At 36.6% G+C, this 25,048-nt stretch overlaps 2 protein-coding genes across 2 annotated transcripts; one reads left to right on the forward strand and one right to left on the reverse strand.

Annotated features, from left to right (window-relative positions):
• Positions 1–925: 925 nt before the first annotated feature.
• LOC139743072 (protein FAM227A-like) lies at positions 926–16,560 on the reverse strand. Its single transcript, XM_071653579.1, has 14 exons — positions 16,440–16,560; positions 12,879–13,040; positions 10,865–10,873; positions 9,412–9,465; positions 7,785–7,849; positions 7,413–7,454; positions 6,865–7,038; positions 5,972–6,112; positions 5,301–5,529; positions 4,265–4,704; positions 3,571–3,728; positions 2,678–2,830; positions 1,801–1,873; positions 926–1,020 (listed from the first exon to the last, which is right to left on the reverse strand). Exons 1-14 carry the CDS (start codon positions 16,558–16,560, stop codon positions 943–945), a joined length of 1,899 nt encoding a protein of 632 aa, XP_071509680.1. The 3' UTR covers positions 926–942.
• A 277-nt stretch (positions 16,561–16,837) lies between these two features.
• LOC139743073 (inactive serine/threonine-protein kinase 19-like) lies at positions 16,838–24,492 on the forward strand. Its single transcript, XM_071653580.1, has 7 exons — positions 16,838–17,082; positions 18,113–18,264; positions 21,529–21,764; positions 22,428–22,525; positions 23,166–23,224; positions 23,760–23,848; positions 24,381–24,492. Exons 1-7 carry the CDS (start codon positions 16,944–16,946, stop codon positions 24,421–24,423), a joined length of 816 nt encoding a protein of 271 aa, XP_071509681.1. The 5' UTR covers positions 16,838–16,943; the 3' UTR covers positions 24,424–24,492.
• Positions 24,493–25,048: the final 556 nt, after the last annotated feature.

The following is a 25,048-nucleotide window of genomic DNA, read 5'->3' on the forward strand; positions in this document are numbered from 1 at the left end:
AAAACTGAACCACAAGACACATACCCTACAGTGTGAAAATAATGACCTATTTTTCCAACAAAAAAATTCTCATCTCTTGTTCATCCTTCATCTAAATTACAGATCAAGAGGTGTTATGACTTACCCTGTTGAAATAATTTAGTTGAAATAATTTACTTGTACTGCAATGAAAATCTTTATATACAAACACACAAAATATATTCATATTAATTATATGCTATATTGCACCATGTGTCCCGAAATTACATCAATTTATGTTGCCAAGACAAACAACCGTAATAAACATTCTCTCAGGTAATAATAGTTAAAACCACACAATCTTAGCAAGGAACCTTGTGACAGGAAGAATGCTGAATTCAATTTATGAATTCAAGATGGACGGAAAGTTGAATGGTACCTTTTGAATACAGTAGCGTGCAATAAATAATCTATGGACAAAGTGACTAAAATGGAAGAGAAGAAATAAGAGCAGTCATGTACTTGATACATGAAACTTGGGAAATCTCTATACAATGTATTGCAACATGACACCTAATCGTTTGCACTCTATCTGAAGCGTTCAAGTGTGTTCTATTCTACAAAATCTGACACCGCATAGTTTATCTGCCATGTTTTTTGCATCTTTATTCAATGTCAACGTGATATTGATGTTTTTGTTCTCCCTGTTTGATGTTCTTGTGAAAGTTCATATCTTAAAATGAGATCTCCACTTGATGACAATCATTACAGGGAATGTTCAGCGACCATCTTCACTGGACGGAGACTTCCTTGTCTCTTCACATGAATCATAGTATCAGTAGAGTCATCTCTTCACATGAATCATAGTATCAGTAGAGAGTCATCTCTTCCTCAAAGATACAGATACAATGTATGTCTGGTTGAATGTAGACACAAGTCCACTGTCCTAACTCAACTCTCAGTCTGCCTGCTGGTCACTTCTGGTCACTCCTGGTCAGCGTAGTGCAGCATTGCCTCCTGGACAGCCTGAGCAGCTCCTGTACTCACCTCCCCCTGGTCTTTCTGTAAGTTGGATTGGACAAGAAACATATATGTTGCACATGCCATCCTTCACCATCACAATCAGTGTGTTTGAAACAAATGCTTGGCAGGGAATATGTGCAACATTGTGTTTCATCTTTATACTGTATATGCTGAATATTTCGCGAGGTTTTTATTTTTGTGAATTTCACAGTTAAGGTGCTATTCATGAAATTAAAGACATGCCAAAAAAATAATGACTTTGATCCCAATATGAATGTGACACACATGCATATATTTCTCTGTTCAATACAGTACTCCACGATCATGAATTTAACCACTCGTGAAATCGTCAAGTCCTGATTCGCGAAAATTTAGGCTCGCTAAATGTATGGCGTATACAGTACACTACAAGACTAAGTCATTCATTATATGCCAACTCTATTCAATATTAGCTAGTTGGGGATGACATATGTTTCATTTCAAAGCCAAGAGATTCACAATTCCACCAGGGAGCCAAGTTCTGATTTTGGAAACTGTCAACAGTAATGGAGTTAGAAAATAAGAAGAAGAAAAAAAAAGAGAGAAAAAAAAAAGAAAACTTTGTGTTGAATGTATACCAGAGAACATGATGTCTTATAAGAATGCTGTATCTTTGATGTAGTAATCAAAATAATATTATTAAAAATGAATCCTCTATACCCATTCCAAACTTCATTTGGTGGGATATGAAACCTCAGCCAAGATGAGATGCTCTATAGATAGGAGATAAGCTTTTCATTTGTCTTGTAGAGCCAAAAGAATAGCCAAGTGTGAACTCACCAATAACTCTAGAACCAAAAGGTCACTGAGTCTCTTGACCTCCTTAGGATGGGACATCAGGGCATTCTCTCTCCTACAGCGGACAGACAGACAGACATATGAAGGATATTCGCCACATTCTGAGCATTTGTTCATTGACAAACAGATTCAACAGATTAGGTCACGGGTACAGTACTGATGATGTCTATGGAGTTTTACACTAAACGGAACAAACTGCCCATCTAAGGACACTTCATGGTAAGAATTTGATTGCCTATTGGCACTTTTTGGATGATAATGAACCAGAACTTTTCCATATGGTGGAGCTTGGTACTGAAAATAGCAAATAATTGACACTTGGTGAAAAAGATTCCCAGAATTCCCACAATAAATCAATACACATCATGCATCAATGATTTCCATGTCAATAATATCAGCAAATGAAATATACAGTGGATTTTTGCTTGTTCAACAGCACAGTCACCATTTCTAAAATCAGAAAGGTACCTATGCAGACAAAGTTTTATTCGTTGTGGACAGGGTGACATCATTCACTGGCACATCAACTACAAGAAGTTGTATACATCACACTTGTGCATCATCATCACATCTGTATGCCACACAGCGTGTTAATGTACATTGTAGGTTACTAGGTATGTAGACATCAATGCATACATGTATCTAAATTGATGTGGTTGTCTTGTCATAATTTCTTTGTAGAAGTACGATACACAAATTGATAGGCAATAAGAAATGTGACTATGAACTCGACTGGGATTACCGGGTATTATACACAAATATTTCGCACATATGTATTTTGGAAACACTACTTTGAATAGACAAACAAGTTTTAGCTTTAACTGCTGTCTTGTTTGCGGGCACCCCTTCCTGGTCTTACCTCATGTGCTCATGGAGCTGGGCCCTCTGTTGTGTGAGGAAGTGTGTGTGTTCCTTCAGTCCGTCCTCATACATATGTTGGTAAGTATCCTTCATCTGCCGTACATTCTGAAATGTATCTTGAATGATGTCATGGTAAGTAGGAGCTGTCGATGTATGACTATGTTAAGGTTCAAGGATCAGAGAAACTTGAGGTTTAAAGTGCATCAACTTTATGTGAAAAGCTACTCTTGTAATGAGAAGTAAGGTCAAAAGAGATATTCATAGTCGGAAACATCATTACTGAAGCTGAATAGGGGGATGGAAGGGAGTGAGCATATATTTTTTCAGATTGGATTTCTCGCATTCCTATGTACACACACTGCCCACAATCCTTCATACTTAATACAAAATCCACATTGTGTGAGCTTGTGACAATAAAGCTACTGTTTGAAACACAAATCTTTTGACCTTGAATGGCTGCTCCCACAAGTTGATGGGCACAGCTTCGTCAAAACATACATACATATGCCTAGTTCATTTGGATAGTCAAACAATTCTTAAGATACATCATCCACATATTGACTATGGACAGACAAGAAAACATAATGCCCTGGTGACATCCCATGGCAAAGGCATAAAGATATTTCCTCTGTGCAGTTGTATTTAAAACACCTGGGGGGTATTTCATAAAGCTGTTCTTAAAGTTGCGAACAACTTAAGAACGACTGGTGATCAGTTCTGATGTGCTATACTTATCAGAATTTCAATAGTTCAGCACAAGAACTGATCACCAGTCGTTCCTAAGTCCTTTGTAACTTTAAGAACAGCTTTATGAAACACCTCCCTGATACATCAAATCGATGGTGGTCATTTCTATTGTATCTGAGTCTGAATGTTGTGTGATAAGGATATGATGGTAATTTGTCAATCTCTGTCCTCTGTAGTAAGATGCTGGTTCCTGCCGTCTTCTCTAATCCCTGCTGTCTCATAAAGTGAGCCACCAATGGGCTGCGTCCCTCCACATCAAACACATGTTTGACAAACGAAGGGCCTGCTGCAGCTGGGTGAGACTAAAATACATGAAAAGAAGACAGTGTCATAACACTTACTTCCACCTTAAGTATATACTGTACGAGCTGAAATTTTTGCGTACAGATATTTTCGCGAATTGCTACTTGGAGGACATTTTCGCGTGTTGTTAATTTCGCGGTTGCGAGGGTCTAACTGAACTTAGTTATTCGCGTCTTGTTATTTTTGCGGTTCAAAGGCGATTCGCGAAATTCGCGAAAATAAAACCATCGCAAAAATTTCAGCTCGTACAGTAGTCTACAGTGACTGTAAAAGAGAAAACATGCAAAAATGCTGAAAGACCTAAATATACAGTGGATCATTATTATGACATGGTCAGATATAGCAAGCAACTCCTATATTCTTCTGTTCTTATCCCTAATCTACTAATATAACAATATACCTGATATCACAAGGAAACTTCACTGGTCCCAGCAGGTCGATATAACAATGTTCCTGTGTGTAAATATTAGCAACATAAGTCAACTCGCTTTAGAGTGGAGAAGCCTTTATTGATCAGATCTAAGGGATAGCTTACCTCCTTCTTTTCAGTCTTCACCTTGGTACTAATCTGAGACAAGGCTGGCCCTATATTCAAGTCTGATTTCCCTCCTACTCGGGACTTTGAGTCACTCTTCTTGGACACCACAGAGCTTAGCTTCTTCTTTGGTCCAGATTTCCCATCTTTTGTCTTGCACTTAACCCCACTGACTGTATCGTTGCTGGAACGTTCTACAGAGTATTCACTAATGGTCTGCAGGACTGGTTTACTTGTGTTCTTGGCCACATCAGCAATGCTGCTAGCTTTCTTGGCCTTGTCTTTGGCCTGGGAGGAGGACGTGGTGCTGATACTTTGGGCGTCGGCCACTGCAGAGATCAAACTACCATCGTCATCACCCATGAGGGATTTGTTGGTTGCAATGTCTGGCAAAGTCTGGCTGGAATCTGAAGAACTGGTATCGAAGTTGAGAATACCTCCTAGAAGAGAACAGGATGAATTGCAAATCATACATTGACATCAATGGAGATGTGGTCATGACTATAGACTTAGATGTATTTTGCCAGATTACATGAATTTGTACATCCTTATATTAAAGTCAACTTATATCCAATACTAAATGTAACCCTGTTCGGGCATATTCAAACTGTGTCATACATCTTAATGTATCTTGATGTACTATAATTAAAAAAATAATAATAATAATAATGAAAAAAATGATAACCAGCCTTGAATATGCGGGTGTAATTGAATCTATCCCCTTCAATAATCTATGATGCGTATAAGAGATAATCCAGCAACCATTCACAAACAAAACATGGGGGAATGTATTATCAGTACTTCATATTTACAAGAGAATTACATTTTAAAAAAATACATTGAAGCTTCTTTGAAATGATTATTGGTAGCTCCTAATACCAGTGTGAAAAATATAGATCTATCACAGTCCCTTTTCACATCGATATGCTCTCTATTCCCTGCTCTGAATTGTGTCTTGTTTTCATTGTAACATACTCATTTTAACTGAGAGGATATGATACAAAAAGCAGTTTGCTGATTGGATGACATTTCTTACCTTTCTTCTTGTCCTTCTTTGAGAAGTCATCCTTTCTCATGTCAGGAGGTTCAAGTCCATCAAAGTTCCATGCGGCCCATAGTCTGGGCAGCTGCTTAGTCCCTACTACCCACTCTGATGTTAGCGAACATAAACCCTCCTTGAAACTGTCATCAAACTGTCTCCAGGAATTTGGAAATGCAGCACAGAAAGCAGCATACACAGCTTGGGCCAATACATCAGCATACGACTGAGGGGAGATACAAATCAAAATGCCAATCAAACAGACCAAGGTGTAAGTACCGGTAATAAAAGTTCATTTGCAGGGTACTATCAAGGGATACAAAATATTGCAATCCTACATGGCAAACATTCTACATAGCACATATCATGAACAGACTACAAATTAACATACACTTCAAGCATCAACTCTGCAAAATACTGCGTGTTTATACAACAGTCTTTTTGGATGACATTTAAGAACAAGATGATTAAAAACCTAAGGTAAAGTGGAAGAGGAGCTTCAAAACAACACAGAAATCCAACCAAATCCAATCCAAAATCCAGTGTCTATCTGGGTAATGTTCACTTCAATCTATGACTTTCTACATTCTCTCAATTCTAATTGATTATAAACCTCATGGAATTGAGACATGTTCCATACTAGGGGTGGCAACGGTCCAACCTCTTACCCGAAAGAAGACTTCTCTGTACTTGGGATGCCTTGCTGACAGTAGAAGCTTCACATAGTTGTATGAAATGCGATTAAACAGTCTACTCTGGACAATCTTGCTGGGATGGTAGCGAAGCAGGAAGTAATACCAAAATGTATCCTGGGAGGCAGAGAAAATAATGAGAAAACAAAATAAGACCCTTATTCACACAACTGTAGAAGTAAACTATGAAACTGTAAAGTTAAAGTTGGCTTTTTCATTGATTGTTTTCAATTGGTCTGCATACCACAGTAGATGCAATTCATCTGCAGAAAATGATCAATTTGGATCATTTAGAATAACAGCTTTAGTTACTACTACGGCAAAAGCTAATCACATTCATGCATTACAACATAGTGACTAAATGCCAGCTGCAGGACTGGCAAACAAGTTGTAGCTAAGGTAGTGAATATTTGTATGCTACACGTGTATATCAATTGAAGAGCTATTCACCCCATATGCTTGTGTAATTTTTATTTCTATGCAGGATTTTTTTTTCCTTTTTTTTTGTTGTCTACATAAAATGCTGCAAAACTGGGCAATGAAAGCAAAACTGATGAGCTCTCAAGTAACTTGAAACAACCTTTTATAATGAAACATGTATAAAGCTAATACATGAGCAAACTAGTTATTACTAGCAGAGAATCACCACTTTTGGCAATAGACACAGGTCAGATATATGAATCCATAAGGACTTCTGGGCAAAACTCTTCAAACATGTAGTGTCAAAGGGAAACAATCACATGGAAATCTGCAGGAAAAGGAGCTTTACATCAATAATGTATGCATCTCTTTAAAGCAGTTAATCTCTCCAGCGCTCTGTATGTAACTCTGAACAGTCAAGCATCAAATTGAGGGTATTTTGGACTAACCAAGAGGATAGCTTCTGACATCTTGGAATGGAAGAGTCTCCTGAATTCTATCTTATAGTGAGGCTTCTTTTGAAGGTCAAGCTGGGCCTCGGTCACTTTCCTCAGAATGACCAGTCCTGGTACCTCAGGGAGCTGGGTCAACCGGTCAGACTCATACCCTGGGTACTGGTGCAGCTGTCAGGTTAGGTGAGAGGTCATTGGGAAGAGGTCACAATAGTACACATGAAAAGATATTTTGTCTGATTCCCATACAGATAAAATTCCTTGGATACATGCAACTTCTTACAATATCCACCAGGAATGATAGCTAAATCTTCAAATATTAGAAAAGCAAAGATGGAGAAATCAAGAGTACACTTTAACAGGGATTTGGTGTAACGTTGTTTTAATTTTCAGAATTGTTTCGTTTTTTGTTTTTTTAAATCAATAGAACTGTGCAATGGAAAACAATCATAATTACATACCATCTCTTGGACACTACGCAAAGGTCAACACTACCTCCAGTAACTGACTGACATTTACAAATACAGTACATAGCCACCCCTTACCTCAACTAGTCTTGGTTTTGTCCCTGTCTTCTCTTTCTGGTGCTGTATATAAAGACAAAACATTTGCCACTCATCAGTAATAAGAACAGACTTTACTTCTTGGAAAAAAAAAAAGAGAAAAATAAAGAGCAGCATAATGCTGCTCCCTCAGTGAAGATGGTAGGATATCAAATAATCTCATTATCTAGCAGGTATCTTCAGTGTACAGAGAAAAGTGATCATGGTTCCACATAGTACACTCTGCACTGATATCCCATTTGCAATCATGGCAAACTTAACATCAAAGAAAACTGAGCACAACAAATGTCATCTGACCAACTGAAAAGAGCAAACAGTCTCACAGATTTGACATAATAGTAGTTGGTGTCATACCTTTTTATTAGTAGCCAATGTTTTCAGAAGATGTTTGCCTTTATCTCCCTTGTCTCCTTGAAGCACTGAGGAAAGAAGGTTTACATACAAATCTGTATGAACATATATGCATGACATGAATATGCATGAGCTGAAGCACCTACTTTGTATACGCTCACGATCAACAGCATGCACGCAATAAAGAATTAGAGGCTAATTAGTTATGGGCTGGGACAGGAAGACATGACGTCGCTAGTAGTGTCTTTATTGTATCAACCAAGTATGGTTTTATCGTGTCCAATGCTCAGACAATGCTAATCAAAACGACATCAATATCAAAATATGATCTTCACAGATGTTTGACTCACTTCCTGACAACACATGGCTGCTGTACACATTGCCTTCTCTTCTACTGCAAACAATGCTTGTAGCTTGATATATAGAGTTGCAAAAAGCAATCTTAAATACAGCTTGTACATATATCACTTCATCAGTATTTCTGTCATCAAACAGAGTATAATCAACTATGCCTTTTTTTTCCTATTCAGAAAGGGACGAAAGTACAGGTATGTATATATGATAGTTAGTCCAGCACTGCTCCCATGATAGATTCATGCATTTCCACAATAAAACTCTTTATCAAAATTAGAAATATTTATTAGAACATGGAACAATAAAAAACACATTTAGCAAAGAATATATAATATTTGATGGATGCTGCAATAACACGTAGAAGGAAGTTGAAATGACTGTATATAACGTCCACTGAAGCACACTGCATTAAATAATTGAACAAGCTTAGTTTCCTACATACCTGACCCTCCACACTAAATAATATACAAGAAATCATGTTGCCACTATATGTTAAACCACATGCATCCATTGAGTACAGTTCATGATTTCGTATTTGCATCATGTATGACTACTACACATTAACAAATTCATGAGCAAAAACACAGAGAAAAGGAGCAAAAATCATGGAAACTAGCATCTTTCGATGTGATTTTGGGTTACAGCAAAACTGCTTTGGATGATAAGAATAATAAGTATGCAGTTTACCCATAAACAATGTCACACAATAAGCTTTATCACATTTTCCCTTCTCAATGCAAGTACATTGTAGTTTGACATCAGTTTTTAAAAGGTCCAATCAGCAAAGTTATGAAGATACTGATTTACATGACAGGAATTCACATACAAAAACGGTGTACATATCTCTGCATAATTGGACATTGTTTGAAATGAAGTAATCATAGATTATTAAATTGTTGTCAATGCATTCATGAACTTTTAAAAAACTGTCCTTGGTGTAAGACAGAAAATGAACAAAATAATGTCTTTCAATCTCCTGAACAGGAGTAAACAAATCAATCCAAAACAGGTTTCATTTTCATGTTGATGTTTTAATGTAACTGACTTTTTCTTTTTCTAATCACTATAAAAGTGTTTCAAGACCTTGTCAGGAAGTCAGACGCAAGAAACCTACACTTTGAATTTATGTATGTGTGCCATATATTCCTTATCATTTTCTTTTCCTTGCACTTTAGATTCAGTTTAGCTCTTATCAATAGCTCTTTTGTCAACTTTCATTAATTAATTCAAACACTTGACAAGTTTCAGCACAACTTCATATGAGAAACTTGCTTACTTGATTTGACTGCATAAACGCCAGCAAACTGGTTGAGTTCTTTGACATCTTTAGCTGTATTAAGTGAGACCCAATATGAAACTAGTTAGTATCCAAAGTCATATCACTGAGAAAGCACAACAAAATAAAAAGAGCAGAAGATAGGGAAGCATGCAATGATTAGCAAAATGACATTTAAATGCACTATGCATCAAACAATATTCATGCTGGAAATCAGATAACAAACATATTTTAATGCATGTCAAGGAAAGCCAGGCAAATATAAAGCACTACACAAACATTCATATTAACTTTGCATTCACTTCAGAACAGAGAATATATGATTTAACACCCTGATACCATCGATGTCAGGAATTTGTGCCATTTGATCATTAAAGAAAGGAAGGCTCCCTGACTAGTTCGAAATCTGAGCATCATACAATGATCAATGTAATTATTTTGTTGCTACAATGTATAAGAGGCGGTTGGTAATGTGACAGAAATTTCATGTTTTGTTGTTGATAAATAACATTACTCACAGCTGTTAGTTGTTAGAAAAAAAAAATGTTAACACGCAACACTTTAACACACGGTCACACATACGAAACAAAGCGAACAAAACTTTCTGTTCATACTATTTATTCGTACAATACATTTTTCTTGTTGCTTTTTTTTTCATAGAGTTCTTTCAGGTAATCAATTAAAAATGAAGCATTTCCCAACAATTGTATAGATCATCATTTGTGGATATTGATATTGCTTGCATGCATTTTATGAGAGGAAGGAAATAAAAAATCAATTGATAGAACAGTGCATGGATAATAGGGTAGGGTCCATGGCTCATTTCATTTTTCACAAAGCTGCATACCACAGTGGAACCTGTTTTGGAGCAAAAAATGTCAAATGTACCGAACAGTATGCACACTGATCAATTCAACACAGTTCCATCTTCTCTGATCACTGGTGGCATACCACATACATGTATTGTAACAACCTTGGTACCTTGTAAGATACTTCACTCTGACCAACATGTGCTGTTAGTATGGCTTGCTTTATTGTTTTTAGCTTCTGCTCACATTTGATAGGAAATATTTAATTAGTCTTGGCATACACTTAACACAAATTTGATTGGGTGTAAGTTCAATAAAAACAAACAAACAAGAAATGAATTGGATTAAGAAGGTTAGTGGCACACTCGTTTGTAGTAAAGTAAAGCATTGACAATATCAGCAAACTCATTTGTAAGAACGGTGTGTCTGCAGGATTCATAATGTTGTTATAACAAGTAAAACAAAGTGCGATTCAAACTCTGGATTGAACAGTCACTGCATCTAATAATCACTGGCACTGCTAAATTGCTGGATGAAAAATGAATGCATTCTCAGCAAGGCCTAGAAATTACATCCACACTTTGACTGATACCCTCTAGATGACTTCTGCTTTGTCTTGGATGCATTCTTAGCCCCCTATGGACAACATATATCTGAAAATGTCACCACTGGCATCTCATGAAGTTACTGTAATACCGAACGGCCTTTGACATGAGAGGGTTAATGGCGCAGCACTATATCACATTACACCTAATCAAATGGATGCTATATCCTGCTACATTGATGAAAAACCTTCATTTTTTTAAATGTCCATTTAGTAGCTTTCTTGGACCATGCGCAATCTAAACTATTGCTATATCAGACATCATGCCATGTTCAACGGTATCACAAGTTACAAGTTGGATCTCTTAGAGTGAAACCACTTCTTTGATCACTAAAAGTTGGGGATGAGATAAAAGCTTCAAAAAGATCTGTAGATCTACTTTGGTAGATCAATGAAAATTAGCAAATATTCTAAAAGAATTATGAAGGGGTAATACAACAGAGACACTGCAATACTTTGGAAGTGTGAGCATTCTAATGAAGATTTATACACATCACTCCATCCACTTCATTCCTACATTTTCTATACAATGCTAGTGAGTCTACTACAAGTGTTACAAGGAAAATAGACTGCAACTTGAGTTCTTGAAGTGCTCTAAACTGCATGCTGTCTGTCCAATCATAGACTACACACAATGTCAGGTGACACAAATTTTATGCACTTGAGTTTTGAACATTTTGTCTTGATAGGTTAGATTTGCACATATTGCCCTGTTCAAACGGTTGATATTAAGTATCATGCTAAGTTGGCAAAAGCTATTTTTGTGTATGTGACTGTTTCTTTTTTATTCAGAGCAGTGTTGTACATTGCCATTTTTGTCTCTTGTGCATGATAAAAATCTTGAATATATACAATGTATGTGCAGGTCTAATTTACTATTATAGCTCTGACAAATCTCACCATTAAAAAAAAAAATGCAGTGCATTGCAATCTCGTCACAGTCTCAGAGAGGTACCACATAGCCTAGTCTTCTGTTATCAAAACATACTTAGGTAGGTTTTATGGAGATCAAGTCTATTTTTTTTACAGCCACTTAACATGTGAGTGGTACTCAGCTACTGATGTAATTCAACAATAAACGATTTCAGATCTTTATCATCAGATCATCACCATAATTTGATATCAGTCACACTAGCTTTAGTTTTATTGTGTTCCATATTTCCTTGTGACTGATGCTTGAAGACAAAATTTAGTACATCCACATGAAACAATGTGCTACAATGTACTTGAAACCTGTTGATTAACATGTTTAGTCATATATTGATTTTGATATATTTCATTGAAGATCTACACTATGCAGTACCTCAGAGTGGTCAACTTAGGTATAAAGATAGCTAGCTATCTTGACTTACTTGATGCACATTTAACTGAAAGACAAAACAAACCAATTAAAGTTATCATTCAACTGCAATACATACAATGTACATTAGTCTTTCAATGATCAAACAACGACAAATTATGTCAAAAACATAACACACAGAGGGCTCTAGTTCGTAAATCAATGTTAACACTTTGTTTAGGAACACAACTATTAATTTGATTAACTTGTACACTTTTTTTTCAAAGGGTTTCTATTTTTGGGACTGACAAATCCTGCACAGTTAATGTTGGATTAAATGATTAGAATGGATTAAAATCTTCATGAAACAAATCTCTATGATTTGTGTACACAACACACTTTTAATGAGCAAACATTTTCACAAAGTACATAAAATTATATGACACACTAGTAACATTCATTAGCTAAGATTAATGGTTATTATGTCACACATAAGTTTATTTATCTATTTTTTTAAAAGCACATACCCTGGTAAGATTAATGTTTTCTCATATTATTAACCTATGTCATAAACTAATATCTATTTATTATTATTTTTAAATACATGGCCTACACACACTCAGGTAAAGGAGCTTTATATACATGTATACAGAACATTCTCATGCCAGCTGGGGAGCAAATTGTACTTCTGTTGTGTAAGTGAAGATATTTCATTGTCTGCTGTCACACAAAATGATTACACAATGACATCCAAAACCATCACTGTGCCTCATACCTCCTTTTGGTCCATCATCAAAACGAGGAGATAATGGAGGGTAGTCATCACCAGTGTTGGATAATCTGCTCTCTATGACAAGTCCTGTGTCTAGTTCCTGTAGTTCTCTATCCAAACTGGTGATCCGGTCATTAACCCTTGCAATGCTGCCAACAAGGAAAGCTGCCATACATCACGTATCAAGGAATATGAATACCCCACTTTCAAATACTTCTTACAAAAGGCAAGAAAACAATAAGTACTGTGATTACATGAAGGGTACCTTTGACTACAGTATAAACACTTAATATTTTTGTCTCTTCTCCAAAACTTGACCTCTTTGCAACTTTGTCTCTCAAGTCTCTACTCAACTAATCACTACTGTGCATGGGCATAGACGGACTTGACCAGTGCTGTTTTGGAAGGCAGCAGTGAGACCTGTGCAAGAAAAAACAAGAATTGTTATTGGATTAATTCATCAACAACGGCAAGTCAAACATCAATTCGATTGGGGATCCACTAGGCCTAGATCTCGATATTCCACTAGAGCTGATTGAGTGTGACAGTAAGGCTGAAATGCCCCTTTTCATTTTTAGTTGAAAATTCAGTAATTGGTGCTAGAGTGTACTTTGCACCTCCTTATCAAGATCTCTATACATGCAAAAAAATCACAAGCTATACCTTTTTGACCTCTAAATATCCGACAACCACAAATATTCACATCTGAGTGAGACCCAAGTCCAGTGGAAACGAAATTTCTGCTGTGTTGACACTTTAACACTTGTTGGAATATGTCAATCACAGCTGGTTTGCTTTGCGATTACCTGTGTTGTACTACTACAACAGCGCAGCATGCTATTATATGTTCAAGGCACTGCAGCGATTGATCTGAATGCAGCCATCTCACAGCAATCACAACAAGTTCTTCTATGGTAGCTTTAACAAGATTATGATGTTTTTCAATCTTTCCCCTTAGCTTGTACCGAGTCTTGTGGTAGTGATTGATTGAGGTTTTGGGTTGCTGTATGTATTGTGTAAAGTGTGCATGTGTGAGAAACCTGGAAAAAAAAAACACCCAAAAGGTAAAAAAAAACCAAAACAGTAAGTACACTTGAAATAAAAACAAGATAATGGAAGGAATGAAACAAAGAAACTTGCATTATAAAGGAAAGCATGGGAGATGAGGATACTGGTATGTTTGAAAAGAAAAGTGGAAAGCAAAGATTAAAGAAGAATTACAGAATGAAAACAAAGCACCCGGTATGAAAGCAAAGATGAAATAGGAAGAATAGAAAGAATTATACAGGCTAAAAAGGAAATAAAGACAAGGACACATAAGAACGAAACATATAAAGAAAAGATGATTGATCGGAAAGAAAGGAAATTAATACTACGTATGCATGCTCATGTACTCGTTTACTGTCCTCAGTTTGTCATTGTACAAATGATATGTTTTTTAAATGAAACTGAATAAAGTTCAAGTTAAAGTTCAAGGTAGATGGAAGGAAAGATAACCCATGAAAGAAATAAAGAATAATCAGGCAGAAAGTAAAGGTTGAACAGGAAATTGAGAAAGTACAGACATGGTCAAGAGCTGTAAAGAAGTACAGCCGTAGGAAGGAAAAGGATAGCTAGGAATGAAAGAGAAAAAAATAAATAAAAAGAAAGACATATATGGGGCTGCACACACACACATTCAATTACTTTGTATAGAACTCTTAGAAGCTACAAGTATAATTTCTACTGCAAGACTTGGCCAAGAAAAAAGAGAAAACAAAAACTGCTGACGTGCTGTGATTGCTGGACATTCAGATCTTCTTCTTGTTGGTAGTCTGCTCCCTTCAACCTTGGTTTGAAGATTCTTGCAGAACTTGGTGATACTAATAGTGTGTATCATAGGGGTAAGGTGCATATATGTGATAATACATCAACAGGATGCAAGTAAAAACCTGCCTCGAAATTAGCTGCTGCTGCCTTCCGTCAGCAGGAGACGAATGGTGTTGACTGAGAAGGCCGTCACAACATTGACTGGAAAGGCATTCCAAGACCTAGAGTTCTAGATCTCGCGTAAACCCTCTTAACAGGTTACTAGGAAAGAATGAGTTTTGGTGTTGTTGAGTCAGGGATTCAGGACTCCACCCCTACTGCATATGCGCTGCTGCACGCTGAACGTACAAGTATTCGTAAAAATTGCCACTGTGCCAACTGCTTGTGTACAGAGGTAAAAAGCAGCATTTCACTTTCAGGCGATCAAGATTTTCTGACACTTGTAAAGGTGTTAACTTCTAACTAGACAATTCCACTTTTGAGACTTGGATGCAATTTATTTCAGGTTGCGGAATTGGTGAATTTTTTATTTAGGCCTATAACTAAGAGGGCCCGGGGCGTAGGGTCAGGGTGAGCTGAGTTTGTGCATGTTTTGTTGAGGAGGTGAGGTGCACGAGTACATAACTCATAAGCAGCGTAGTATAGCAACCGGTAGTAGGCCTACTACTAGTACTACTAGTACTAGTATGGTAGGGGTACCACCTATCAGCAGGGTACCTTCCCATCGGCACCCTGCGTATCATGGCTGTTTGCGTACAGAACGAAAAGGTACGTGTGGGATTAAGTGTCATTAGCTATTTAAGACAATAAAAACGAAGAAACAAAAATCAAACTCAAAAACAAACTAACAAACCAAGCTAAAAATTACACATCCGCTCAGTAACGACGCATGGCTGTGAAATTCACGTGTATTACATATGGAGGGGAGGGGGTGCCGATCGCAAGGTACCCTTTTTAGCTGCGCGAAGAAAACGGAACGCACGCACTAAAATTGCGCTATTTTAAAATGGAGATTCATAATCAACGAGACGGTCACGACATTCAAAACTGCAGTATTTATGGCATATTTGAGGTAAGAATTAGGCGAATTTGTGTTATATTTTTAGAATAAACAAGCTACCATCCTTAGGGTGATGATAGGTGGTACCCCCAACCCTACTACTGGCACTCTATACTCCTTGGTCTAGACTCTGAGGAGGTCGGCCCCAATTCACGAAGGTGGTTTAAACTTACTCGTTTAGACAATGGACATGGTACAAATTTAGACCATGGTCTAAAATAAGCGTTTAATAGGCGTACCAATACGTGCCAAATGCACGTTTTATTACTGGATGTCTGTTAGCGTACGCAATCTGTCAATCATATCTGCGCATTTTTAAACCATGGTTTAAATTTAAACCACCTTCGTGAATTCGGGCCTGAGGGTCTAAATTTTGCACAGCAAAATGATACAAGAAAATACTGTCTTACATGGAGGTGGCACTGGAGTCTAACAACAGTTAGTGTAGTGGCTGCCAGGACCATAATAAGCCCATCGGCATTGCACTATCGAATCTAGGACCTGGAAAATTGTAAGCCATTTGATTTGGCATTGCATCGATTGTGGCACGGCACACAGCCGGCACAGGCACAGCCATAGCCAGAAGTGGCAGAACAGGACTTAGCAACCGTCACTACGACCGTAGCGTCATCACTAAATCATCCTAAAAATCATACATTCAAACGTCTAAAGAGTTTCAAACTTTTAAAGGATACGGGCTGTCTTTTTCTGCTGCTCGATGATCTTCGTTCGTGCTGCATCAAGTTCTTCTTTAGTTTCTAGAGAGTCCTCAACATATAAGTTCATGGGAGAGTTCACCCTGTTGATAAACTCCATTTTGGCGGCTCCGTCCGTGCGAGCGTCTTTGCTAGCTCGATCGAGCTCTTGAGAACGAGTTTCCTACGTTCGAGTACAGTTAAATACTGTACACGGTATGAAATGTGTGCTGTGATGCGAGCCTGTGTTTTATCAATGTGTTTGTGCGCACGCCTGCGAACGAACGTACAAAATTTAATGTAGTACGCACAGACTCATATTACGTAACGGCCCCGTAGCTGTGCTGTTTACTCGATCAGCGAGGAGTGGATTGGAGAGCACGAGCACGGATCTACGAAAGACAGTTTCATTGCATGTTTGTGTCGTTATACTAATCTAACGGATACCAGTTTCCTTACCAGAATAGATGATGTTCAAGGAAGACTTCCTTTCGTAATTACACGATGAAACGATCTTTTATCCCGAGTTTATATGTAAACAAGCGATCGAAAACATCATCACATAGTCGCAGCAGTCAGTCGACATCAGCGGAACGCCACGACACATCTGACGGAGCGGTCCAGGCAGATGAAGACATCAAAGGTACGTTGCCGTTAACATTGGAGGAGCGAAACTCTGCTGCTGCTTGCTTGCTGCACTGCGCTTGTCAATTTGTCAGCGCTGCAGTGAAGTGGTGTTGCCTGTTGAGAGAGGTTACTGTCTCTAATCTACGTTGTGTCTATTTCGTTGAGTCCCAGCAGAACAAGAATAATAAATACATGTAAATACAGTTCTGTACTTGATGGAAGCAGTTTGTGGTTTTATGGAGGAAACTCCCAGCTCAGTAAGCTCAAAAGTTGCTGTCACTAAATTCCCTTGGGATAACAGTCAACACCTACAAATTTTTACAGGACAATATGATTGACGTGGGTGGAGTAATAGTACTAGTATTTAATAGTATAGTTCTATGACGTGTTACACGTGTGAATTGTGTGTGTGTGTGTGGGGGGGGGGGGGGGGTAGGGGTGGGGCTCTAAAATTTCCTCAGACTACTCTTAATTACTTAATTGAGACCATTAATACTAAACGTGTCGTAGAGAACTGAAGAGATGATGTTAGTATGTTACACTTCAACTTACAGTCTGGTTGTAGCTTGGGTAGGAACACATGTGAGCATGGTCGTGAACAATAAATATTTGGGCCAGGTGCTTGGTGAAGTTGTTAGAAACAATTTCCATGGCAATGAATGGCTACGACATTGCAATTGGGTACTCTCTATTCAGAACAACTCATAAATCTGTGTCATACGTCATGAAGTCCCACAATATTATAGGGACTGCTCGACTGGCAGTTTTCCTACATGTAGTACAATGAAATTTTATTATAACAGAAGATAATTCTGCACCATATCTTTCAAAGATAATAATTTTTGGTACGGTACCTGAATTTGTACTTCTTCATATGTAGTTCTAACTCTGCATGTTCATTATGACAGAAGCTAGGAGTGCCGTGTTTGAACTTTGCAGTTTTGCAGAATTGTATAGCACACTCTGTAATGTGCAATGCTGTGTTTTGTAGTACGAATGACTGCAATGTTGTCATGATGTTATGAACCCCATCCTCTTTACTTCAGACCATGATCTTCCATCTGAAACCAAGGCATCTCTGATCTACCTGAAATCTCTCTTCAACGTCCACCACTTTGAAGAACGTGTACCACCAATCTTTCTCAAACATCAGCTGTACAGTATCATCCACTGTAAGACACAAGTTGATAAAGAAGTGGTAAGAATGGTGTCTCTGTCTGTGTTTCATATCATATGACATACATGTAGAGCAAACATCCCCACCCCTAATACTACAGTAATACACCACAGATATTGGCAAAAAGAATTTCATTTTTTATGTATATACAACAATGACCTAAACCAGATTAAAAGTTGGCTCCTCATTGTACTTGGTTGTTTCAGGTAAGATATCAGCAATTAGAGCCTTATGTCAAGGATTTGAAGTAATTTTATATCCATTCAATAATGATGACTTCAGTCATATCCTGTTTGACACTGAAGACTTAAGTTTCAGATAGTCAAATCAAGCAGCAGTCAAACTCACTTTCTGTATGATATTTCTAATATCTTTTAGTTTGTGAACATCCCTCTTATTTCTTTGTATTGTATTTGTAAACATTGATTCTACTGTGGTGTTATAGATTCTGTGATAATTCATGACTTAAAAAAAAAAAATCGAATTCAGATTCGAAAACATGATACATGGCGAACTTATCTTATTTTGGTTCTCCTGAATGAGCAATTTAGAACTTGATATGAAATATGAAAAAGGTCCCATTTTAGGGATTGATAATTTTAATTCATTAATTGCATCCTCTTGAATAGCCAATCATTTGACCCAGTGCAACACTTTGAACACAAGCTATACCTTTTTGACCTTCTCCACATAATTCTATTGCTGCCCATTCAGCATTTGAGCTTATAAATACATTAATTGTACAATTTTTTCTTGGGGATTGAGTACTGTAAAACGAGGAATGTTCGCGTGCATTTTAATTTCACGAATTTCGTGAGCGCCAAGATTCGCGAAATTAAAATGCACGCGAAAATTCTTGTCTACATTATATGCGTTGAGTGCCAGTGGCATTTTGTGAAAATTTCATGCTGCAAAAAAAGCTGTCAGCTCCAATTCGCGAAAAATTCATGCCGCGAATATATCATGTTTTACAGGGGCAAGTCCAAGATAATGCGCGCGTTACGTATGGGACATTCAGAGACTTTTATGAGCTGAAAAATAGTGTTAATGGCCTTTGATCATATTGAACTTCATCATGGTGATTGATATCTAGGAGAAGTATTTATAAACATGTAAAAAATTGAGAAAAATGACCTTGACAATTATATTCTAGAAGAGAAAATATGTGCAGTTACGTATGGGACCAGAAAACTTTTGTTTTTTTGAACATTTTTTTCAACCTCAAAACTCTCTGAAAGTATTTCATTCTATAACTTGTAACTCACTGTGATGAAAGTCACAACACTCAAGATTATCACAGGTAAGTTTCATGTCATTAGGCAAAAAGCTCTAATTACAGGTTCTAATTAAAGACAGACGTGACGTGTTACGTATGGGACAGTTACGTATGGGACAGTTTGTCCCCCATTCATTTAGTGTGTGAAGAACCATATTTATGGGTATTTTGCATAATTATTGTAGTAAAATCAGTTGAAACTACTCAAATACTGATCCAGATTGTCAAGGAAACATTACTCCCCAAATATTCACCATCATAATCATATTCAATCATATTTTTATATTTTTATGACCAACCTGAGTATGCATGCCCTTTGTCCCCCATTCGTTTAGTGTGTGGAGAACCACGTTTATATGGGTATTTTGCAAAATAATTTTGCAAAATACCCATAAACAAATTTTTGCATAATTATTGAGGTAGAATCAGTTGAAATTACTCAAATGCTGTTCCAGATTGACAAGGGAACAATATTCCCCGTATATTTACCATCATAATCATATTTAAACATATTCTATATTTTTTATGACCAACCTGAGTATGTATGCCCTATTTTTATCAGGATAGTTACTATTAAAAAATTGAATAGTTTAAAGTGTTTACTTCCATTGATGAAGGGCAGTTTGCCATTTAGTTTCAACAAAAAATGACTTGACACAAGAAATATTAATTTTAATAAATAAGCAATACCTGCTGCGTGGAACCCCAGTGATCGAGTAGATATATGATGTCTGTCTAGCAGTCAGGTCATTGATTCGTGTCACACCTCGGTATGTATACCCATGAATTTTGTCGTGGCTACTATTGAAACTGAATAAGGACAATTTGTGTATCACTTGCAATAAAAAGGAATCATTGTACTTTATATATCTTTTTTGTATATATCACAACCATTTCAAATTGGATCTCCATCACATAAACTTTGAATTCCTCTAGTCTTAGGATTGTATGCTCTTTAGTAATTCATATAATTGGTTTCCAATCATCTCATTAAATGTTGAAAACTGAATCCCCATTTCTACAAAAACTATACCATCCCTTTAATGCTGATTTTTCATTGTGTATTTTGCCATTTTCCCCTCCCCCTTTCTGAAAATTGTTCAGTCAAGTACATGCATTGTTTCAAGTGTCTAAAACTCAAAAAGTAGCTACAATGTTGGGATGCTTTCTTCAGGATGATTGACCATTTGTGTACTGAGAGACCTTCCCAGCTAGCTACATATGCATTTACATGCAATATGTATGAGGATGTCCCATACGTAATGCATTTGTCCCATACGTAACATTATTTTAATGCCTAATAGAATATATTTCTTTTACTGTTTTTTCCTTTTTTCTATGGTATTTAGTTTCTCTAAACAATAAATTAGAACTTTCCAAAAGGGCATTAAAATATCCATAGCAATTTCAGAAAAAACCTAAAAAAATGACCTCAATTTGTTACGTATGGGACATCTCATGATAAGACACGAGCTAATTTGCATAATCATTTGCATAATCCCTAAATTTTTATACCAAGTTAAACTATTTGATGAACTTCTTATGTCCACATATTAATCAAGTATCATTTGCTTTCCTTTGAATTAATATGAATTTTTATAAATGTCCCATACGTAACGCTGTGTTTCACATTTATGCAAATGAAGCCCTTGAAATTTGCATAAACTTACATAATATCATTTTTTCCTCCATGGAAATCAAAACTTCAACTCATAAGCTTCAAAATGATACCAAACACGTCAATATTGAGCAAGGATGAAATTTTGCCTTCTGAGGGGACCTTATCTTGGACTTGCCCACAGTCATTTTAGTAGTAAGTTTTTCTGACATTTTTTGATAACAAATATATATATATATGATTTCTGAATGGTAAGCAGTGTACTGTGCCTTGATAATATGAAACTCAGGAGATCATGCAATATTATGTATTTGTAGGAGACCATGATTTCATTCCCAGGTCAATTGCTCCCTGCAGTGTTTAACACTGTTATTGATGTTGATTTTTGCAGGATGAACTGAGGGAAAAGAAAGAGATCAAACTCTTCAGATTTGGAAAGGACGTTGATGAATTCTGCATTGTGTTTGTGGACGACTATTGCGACCATGTGCGAAAAATAGCCAGTGGCCTCAGCCTATCACCTGTTATTGAACGCTTCTTATCAGAAATCATCAAAAAGTTGAATAATATAACTTTCACCCGCCAGACCTTGTGTGATGTTCATGGATTCAAGGACCAAGAGATCGGGTAAATCACACTGCTGTTTGCACATTTCCTTGATTGATTTCATCATGTGTGCAAGGGTTTTTCAGCCCTCCTACAGTGTACATGAGATATGCAAAAGACTACAGAAAAACAAAAACAAAAACAAAAACAAAAACAAAAACAAAACTCGCTTCACTTAGGACTCCAGGAGTGAATTTCAATAAGAAGCTCGGTCCAGATTCCTTTCCCACCTAAAGCTTCACACAGTACAGCTAATCACCACTTAATAATTCGATCGTAAGTTTTTTTAATCACACACAATGGACATTATGCCATTGCCATTTTTTCTGTTCAGGCATCAATGTTTGCCATACATTATTGTATAAGCTGTTATTTTTGTGAGGGTTTAATTTTTACAATTCTCAAATCATTAGTGGATTGTGAATTTAACAATACACAAAAAGTTGCTATGCGCTAGTGTAAGGTGCACTTATAATAGCCCCTGTGTCAATTTGCGAAAGCAACATCTAGCCAAAAAGCCCTTGACCTCCTTATTCACAAAAATTATATCTGTCCGCTAAGATTTATTTAACTTATACGACATTGACTTTATCTTGAACCTTTTTGTTTTGACAAGTTTTTGATTTCACTTTTTTCTCGATCCAAGTGATATTTTTTTTTCTTTGTTGTTGTTGTTTAATCCAGACAGTTAGTGAATGCTGGTTTGTTGACTGCCAGAGATGTGGGATCCTGGTGGCTGTCCATCCCTGGGGCTGGAGTCTTCATGAAGAACTTCTCTAAAGGTATAATAGGAACAGGTTCTTTTTGGCAGCTCTGCGCTTGTCTAATATAAAAAACTAGTTTTAAATAGTAGAGAGTACATTGTATGTGCCAATGTGTAGCGGGTTGCTTTAGTTTGTACCAGCTGAACTATTTGACAATGCTAATGATAGTATACTTTCCACTCTGATATGTTATTCCTCTCTTCACATTGTCTTCGTACGTGCTGGACACTAGAAGACAATATCATATTAAGAGGCTGCATCACTTGATATATTCTGACTACATAATCATGTCTCTTTTCTGTATCTCTTGTCAAGGTAAGAAGATATGAAGAGTTTGTTTGCAAAAACCGATAAGTCCATTTTTGAAGATTTTGAAGTACGATCTCTGTCATAAAGTACAAAATGATACCTTTTAAATGATACATTGGTCACTACATATAAAGGTATATTTTTGAAGTTATGGTCAAAAGAAACAAAAATTTTCTTATTTTTTTCTTTATTTTTCTTGACCTTTAATCGCAAATATCTCCATTTTACAAATATGGACTTATCGGTTTTTGCAAACAAACTCTTTATATTTTGGGACATTTTGTTTATACACAATGGATTCAATGTAGATGAATTTTAGGCATCTTTATTGAATTATAATCTATGACAGGAAGGGAGGCTGTCCTCAGAGCAATACGGAAATCCAGGTACAGAGAGATTCTGCAAAAGGTGAGTGAACAAATTTTGTCATGTTTTGTTTTGTTTGAAGATCTTGTTATTTAATAAGCACTCCACTAGCCTTATTGCAGTTGTCATCCAATGCTATTACAGTCACACTGTGTCATCTCTTGTGGTTTATTCTGTTTAGAGGAAAGGTAAAGCAAGGACTAGCATTGCAACAATTTCAAGGTTATGTCTTAGGAAGACATAGAGTCATGGACAGTAAGAAGAGCATTAACTCTCTGTTATCAGTGAGAAATCAGATAGAGTCAGATAATTTGAAACTAGCACATTAGTTGTAGTGCCATGTGTATGAAGAAAAGTTGATGCATATACCGAATTCATGAATATTTGATTCTTAAGAACTAAAATGTTGTTGAAGCTGTTTTAGTTGATATATTGTTCCATTCCCACCCCCCCCCCCCCCCCGCCAAAAAAAAGAGAGAAATAATAAAGTAATGTATCTTACCCATGCAGATTACATAATTTCCCATTTTGGCTCTGAGGAATAACACGAATTGCATGTATTTCTTCCAATGCACAGGAATTAGAAGGAAGAAAACTGCAGGCAGTGAAGAAGCTTGGAATGATGTACCTCATTCATGATATCATCGGTGCTGAGCTAGTCAGAACGTAAGTATGCAAGGATGTCGTTGTCTACACTATGACCATGATACTAGTGATTGTAAGCGGAGTTTGCATTTGTTATTCTATGAAATACTAAATAAGTAAAATGTATTTTTGATCAGAGCATATGTTTAGAAATAAAAGAAGAATGTTGCAGACATTGATGCCATGATATCCAGTTACTATAGCTGCAGGTACACTTGAAGAGACTTATCTTCCTGGACACAAATGCGGTTTGGGCTGAAATGTTCATATGGTCCACTTCTGGTTGGTGTGTGTTCAGATATCTAAACTTATTCCAGGTTTTCTGGTTTTATATACATTAATTCCTCTGTGTAACATCTTGTTAAGATCATCTATCACAAGATATGTTAGAATAATTGGTAAAAGTCCCTTGTTATATATTCTGAGTATGAGTTGAAAATGATGGCCAGAAAGAAATTGCCATTTGGTAGAGAAGTAAGTGAAGTGGATGAGTATCAGATGCAGTGAGTAAAGAGTGGTGTACAGTGTATTTGTTTTTCTATGGTATTTTCAGGATCAAGACAACATCAGGAACGTTGCTACGCCTTGATGAGTAAGAAAATGCTGAGACAGCCAGTAGCTCAAAGAGCTGTACCATCTCTAGAGTAGTCTTGCCATGATGTACAGAGGAATAGTTTTCTATTCTATTTTGAATTGGAATTTACTCCAAAGATGTGGACTGAGTGAATGTAAAATGTTTGTAAAACACACCAATGCAGCTCAGGAAAATCACATCTGTTCTGAAGTTATGAAGTTGTAAAGATTTGATGAAGTCATCACATGATAAATATGAACAAAATAGAGAAAAAATTCCATAAAATGTATTATTTCAATGAACATTATTCATGTGCTCTCTAAATTAGCTAGGTCGATAGCTGTTTCATCATGCTGGAAAAATGAACATTTCTCTTGATATTGTTAATGCCCTCTTGATGGCACATGAGTTTAATCAAAGCTTTCATGAATCATAACTCTGAGCACATGATTAAATTTCTTCAAACTTCAGTGATGTGTTCTACAAATAGTTCTGCATTCACTGTATCCACATATATTTAAGGTGAATTCCTCTTTTGTGCTATGAAAGAAGTTCTTTAATCTTGTTAGTAAATTCATATTATGTGACTTTAGAATCTTTTCTGTTTCTTTTGTATAAGAATTTCAAAAAAAAATTCCAGGTGGGTA

The sequence above is a fragment of the Diadema antillarum genome, unplaced genomic scaffold, assembly GCF_040938485.1.
Source record: "Diadema antillarum isolate AM-2024a unplaced genomic scaffold, OU_Dant_1.0 seq00001045_RagTag, whole genome shotgun sequence".
Taxonomy (NCBI): Eukaryota; Metazoa; Echinodermata; class Echinoidea; order Diadematoida; family Diadematidae; genus Diadema; species Diadema antillarum.

Excerpts from the sequence above, each read along its gene's own strand:
- LOC139743072 (XM_071653579.1), bottom strand. The coding sequence starts at position 16,560 with ATGGAGTTTATCAACAGGGTGAACTCTCCCATGAACTTATATGTTGAG. Across the intron at positions 6,113-6,864 it reads TGTCAGAAGCTATCCTCTTG|GATACATTTTGGTATTACTT; the intron begins GTTAGTCCAAAA and ends TCTGCCTCCCAG. Across the intron at positions 5,530-5,971 it reads ACAGAGAAGTCTTCTTTCGG|TCGTATGCTGATGTATTGGC; the intron begins GTAAGAGGTTGG and ends ATCTCCCCTCAG.
- LOC139743073 (XM_071653580.1), top strand. The coding sequence starts at position 16,944 with ATGAAACGATCTTTTATCCCGAGTTTATATGTAAACAAGCGATCGAAA. Across the intron at positions 18,265-21,528 it reads CACAAGTTGATAAAGAAGTG|GATGAACTGAGGGAAAAGAA; the intron begins GTAAGAATGGTG and ends TGATTTTTGCAG. Across the intron at positions 23,849-24,380 it reads GGTGCTGAGCTAGTCAGAAC|GATCAAGACAACATCAGGAA; the intron begins GTAAGTATGCAA and ends TGGTATTTTCAG.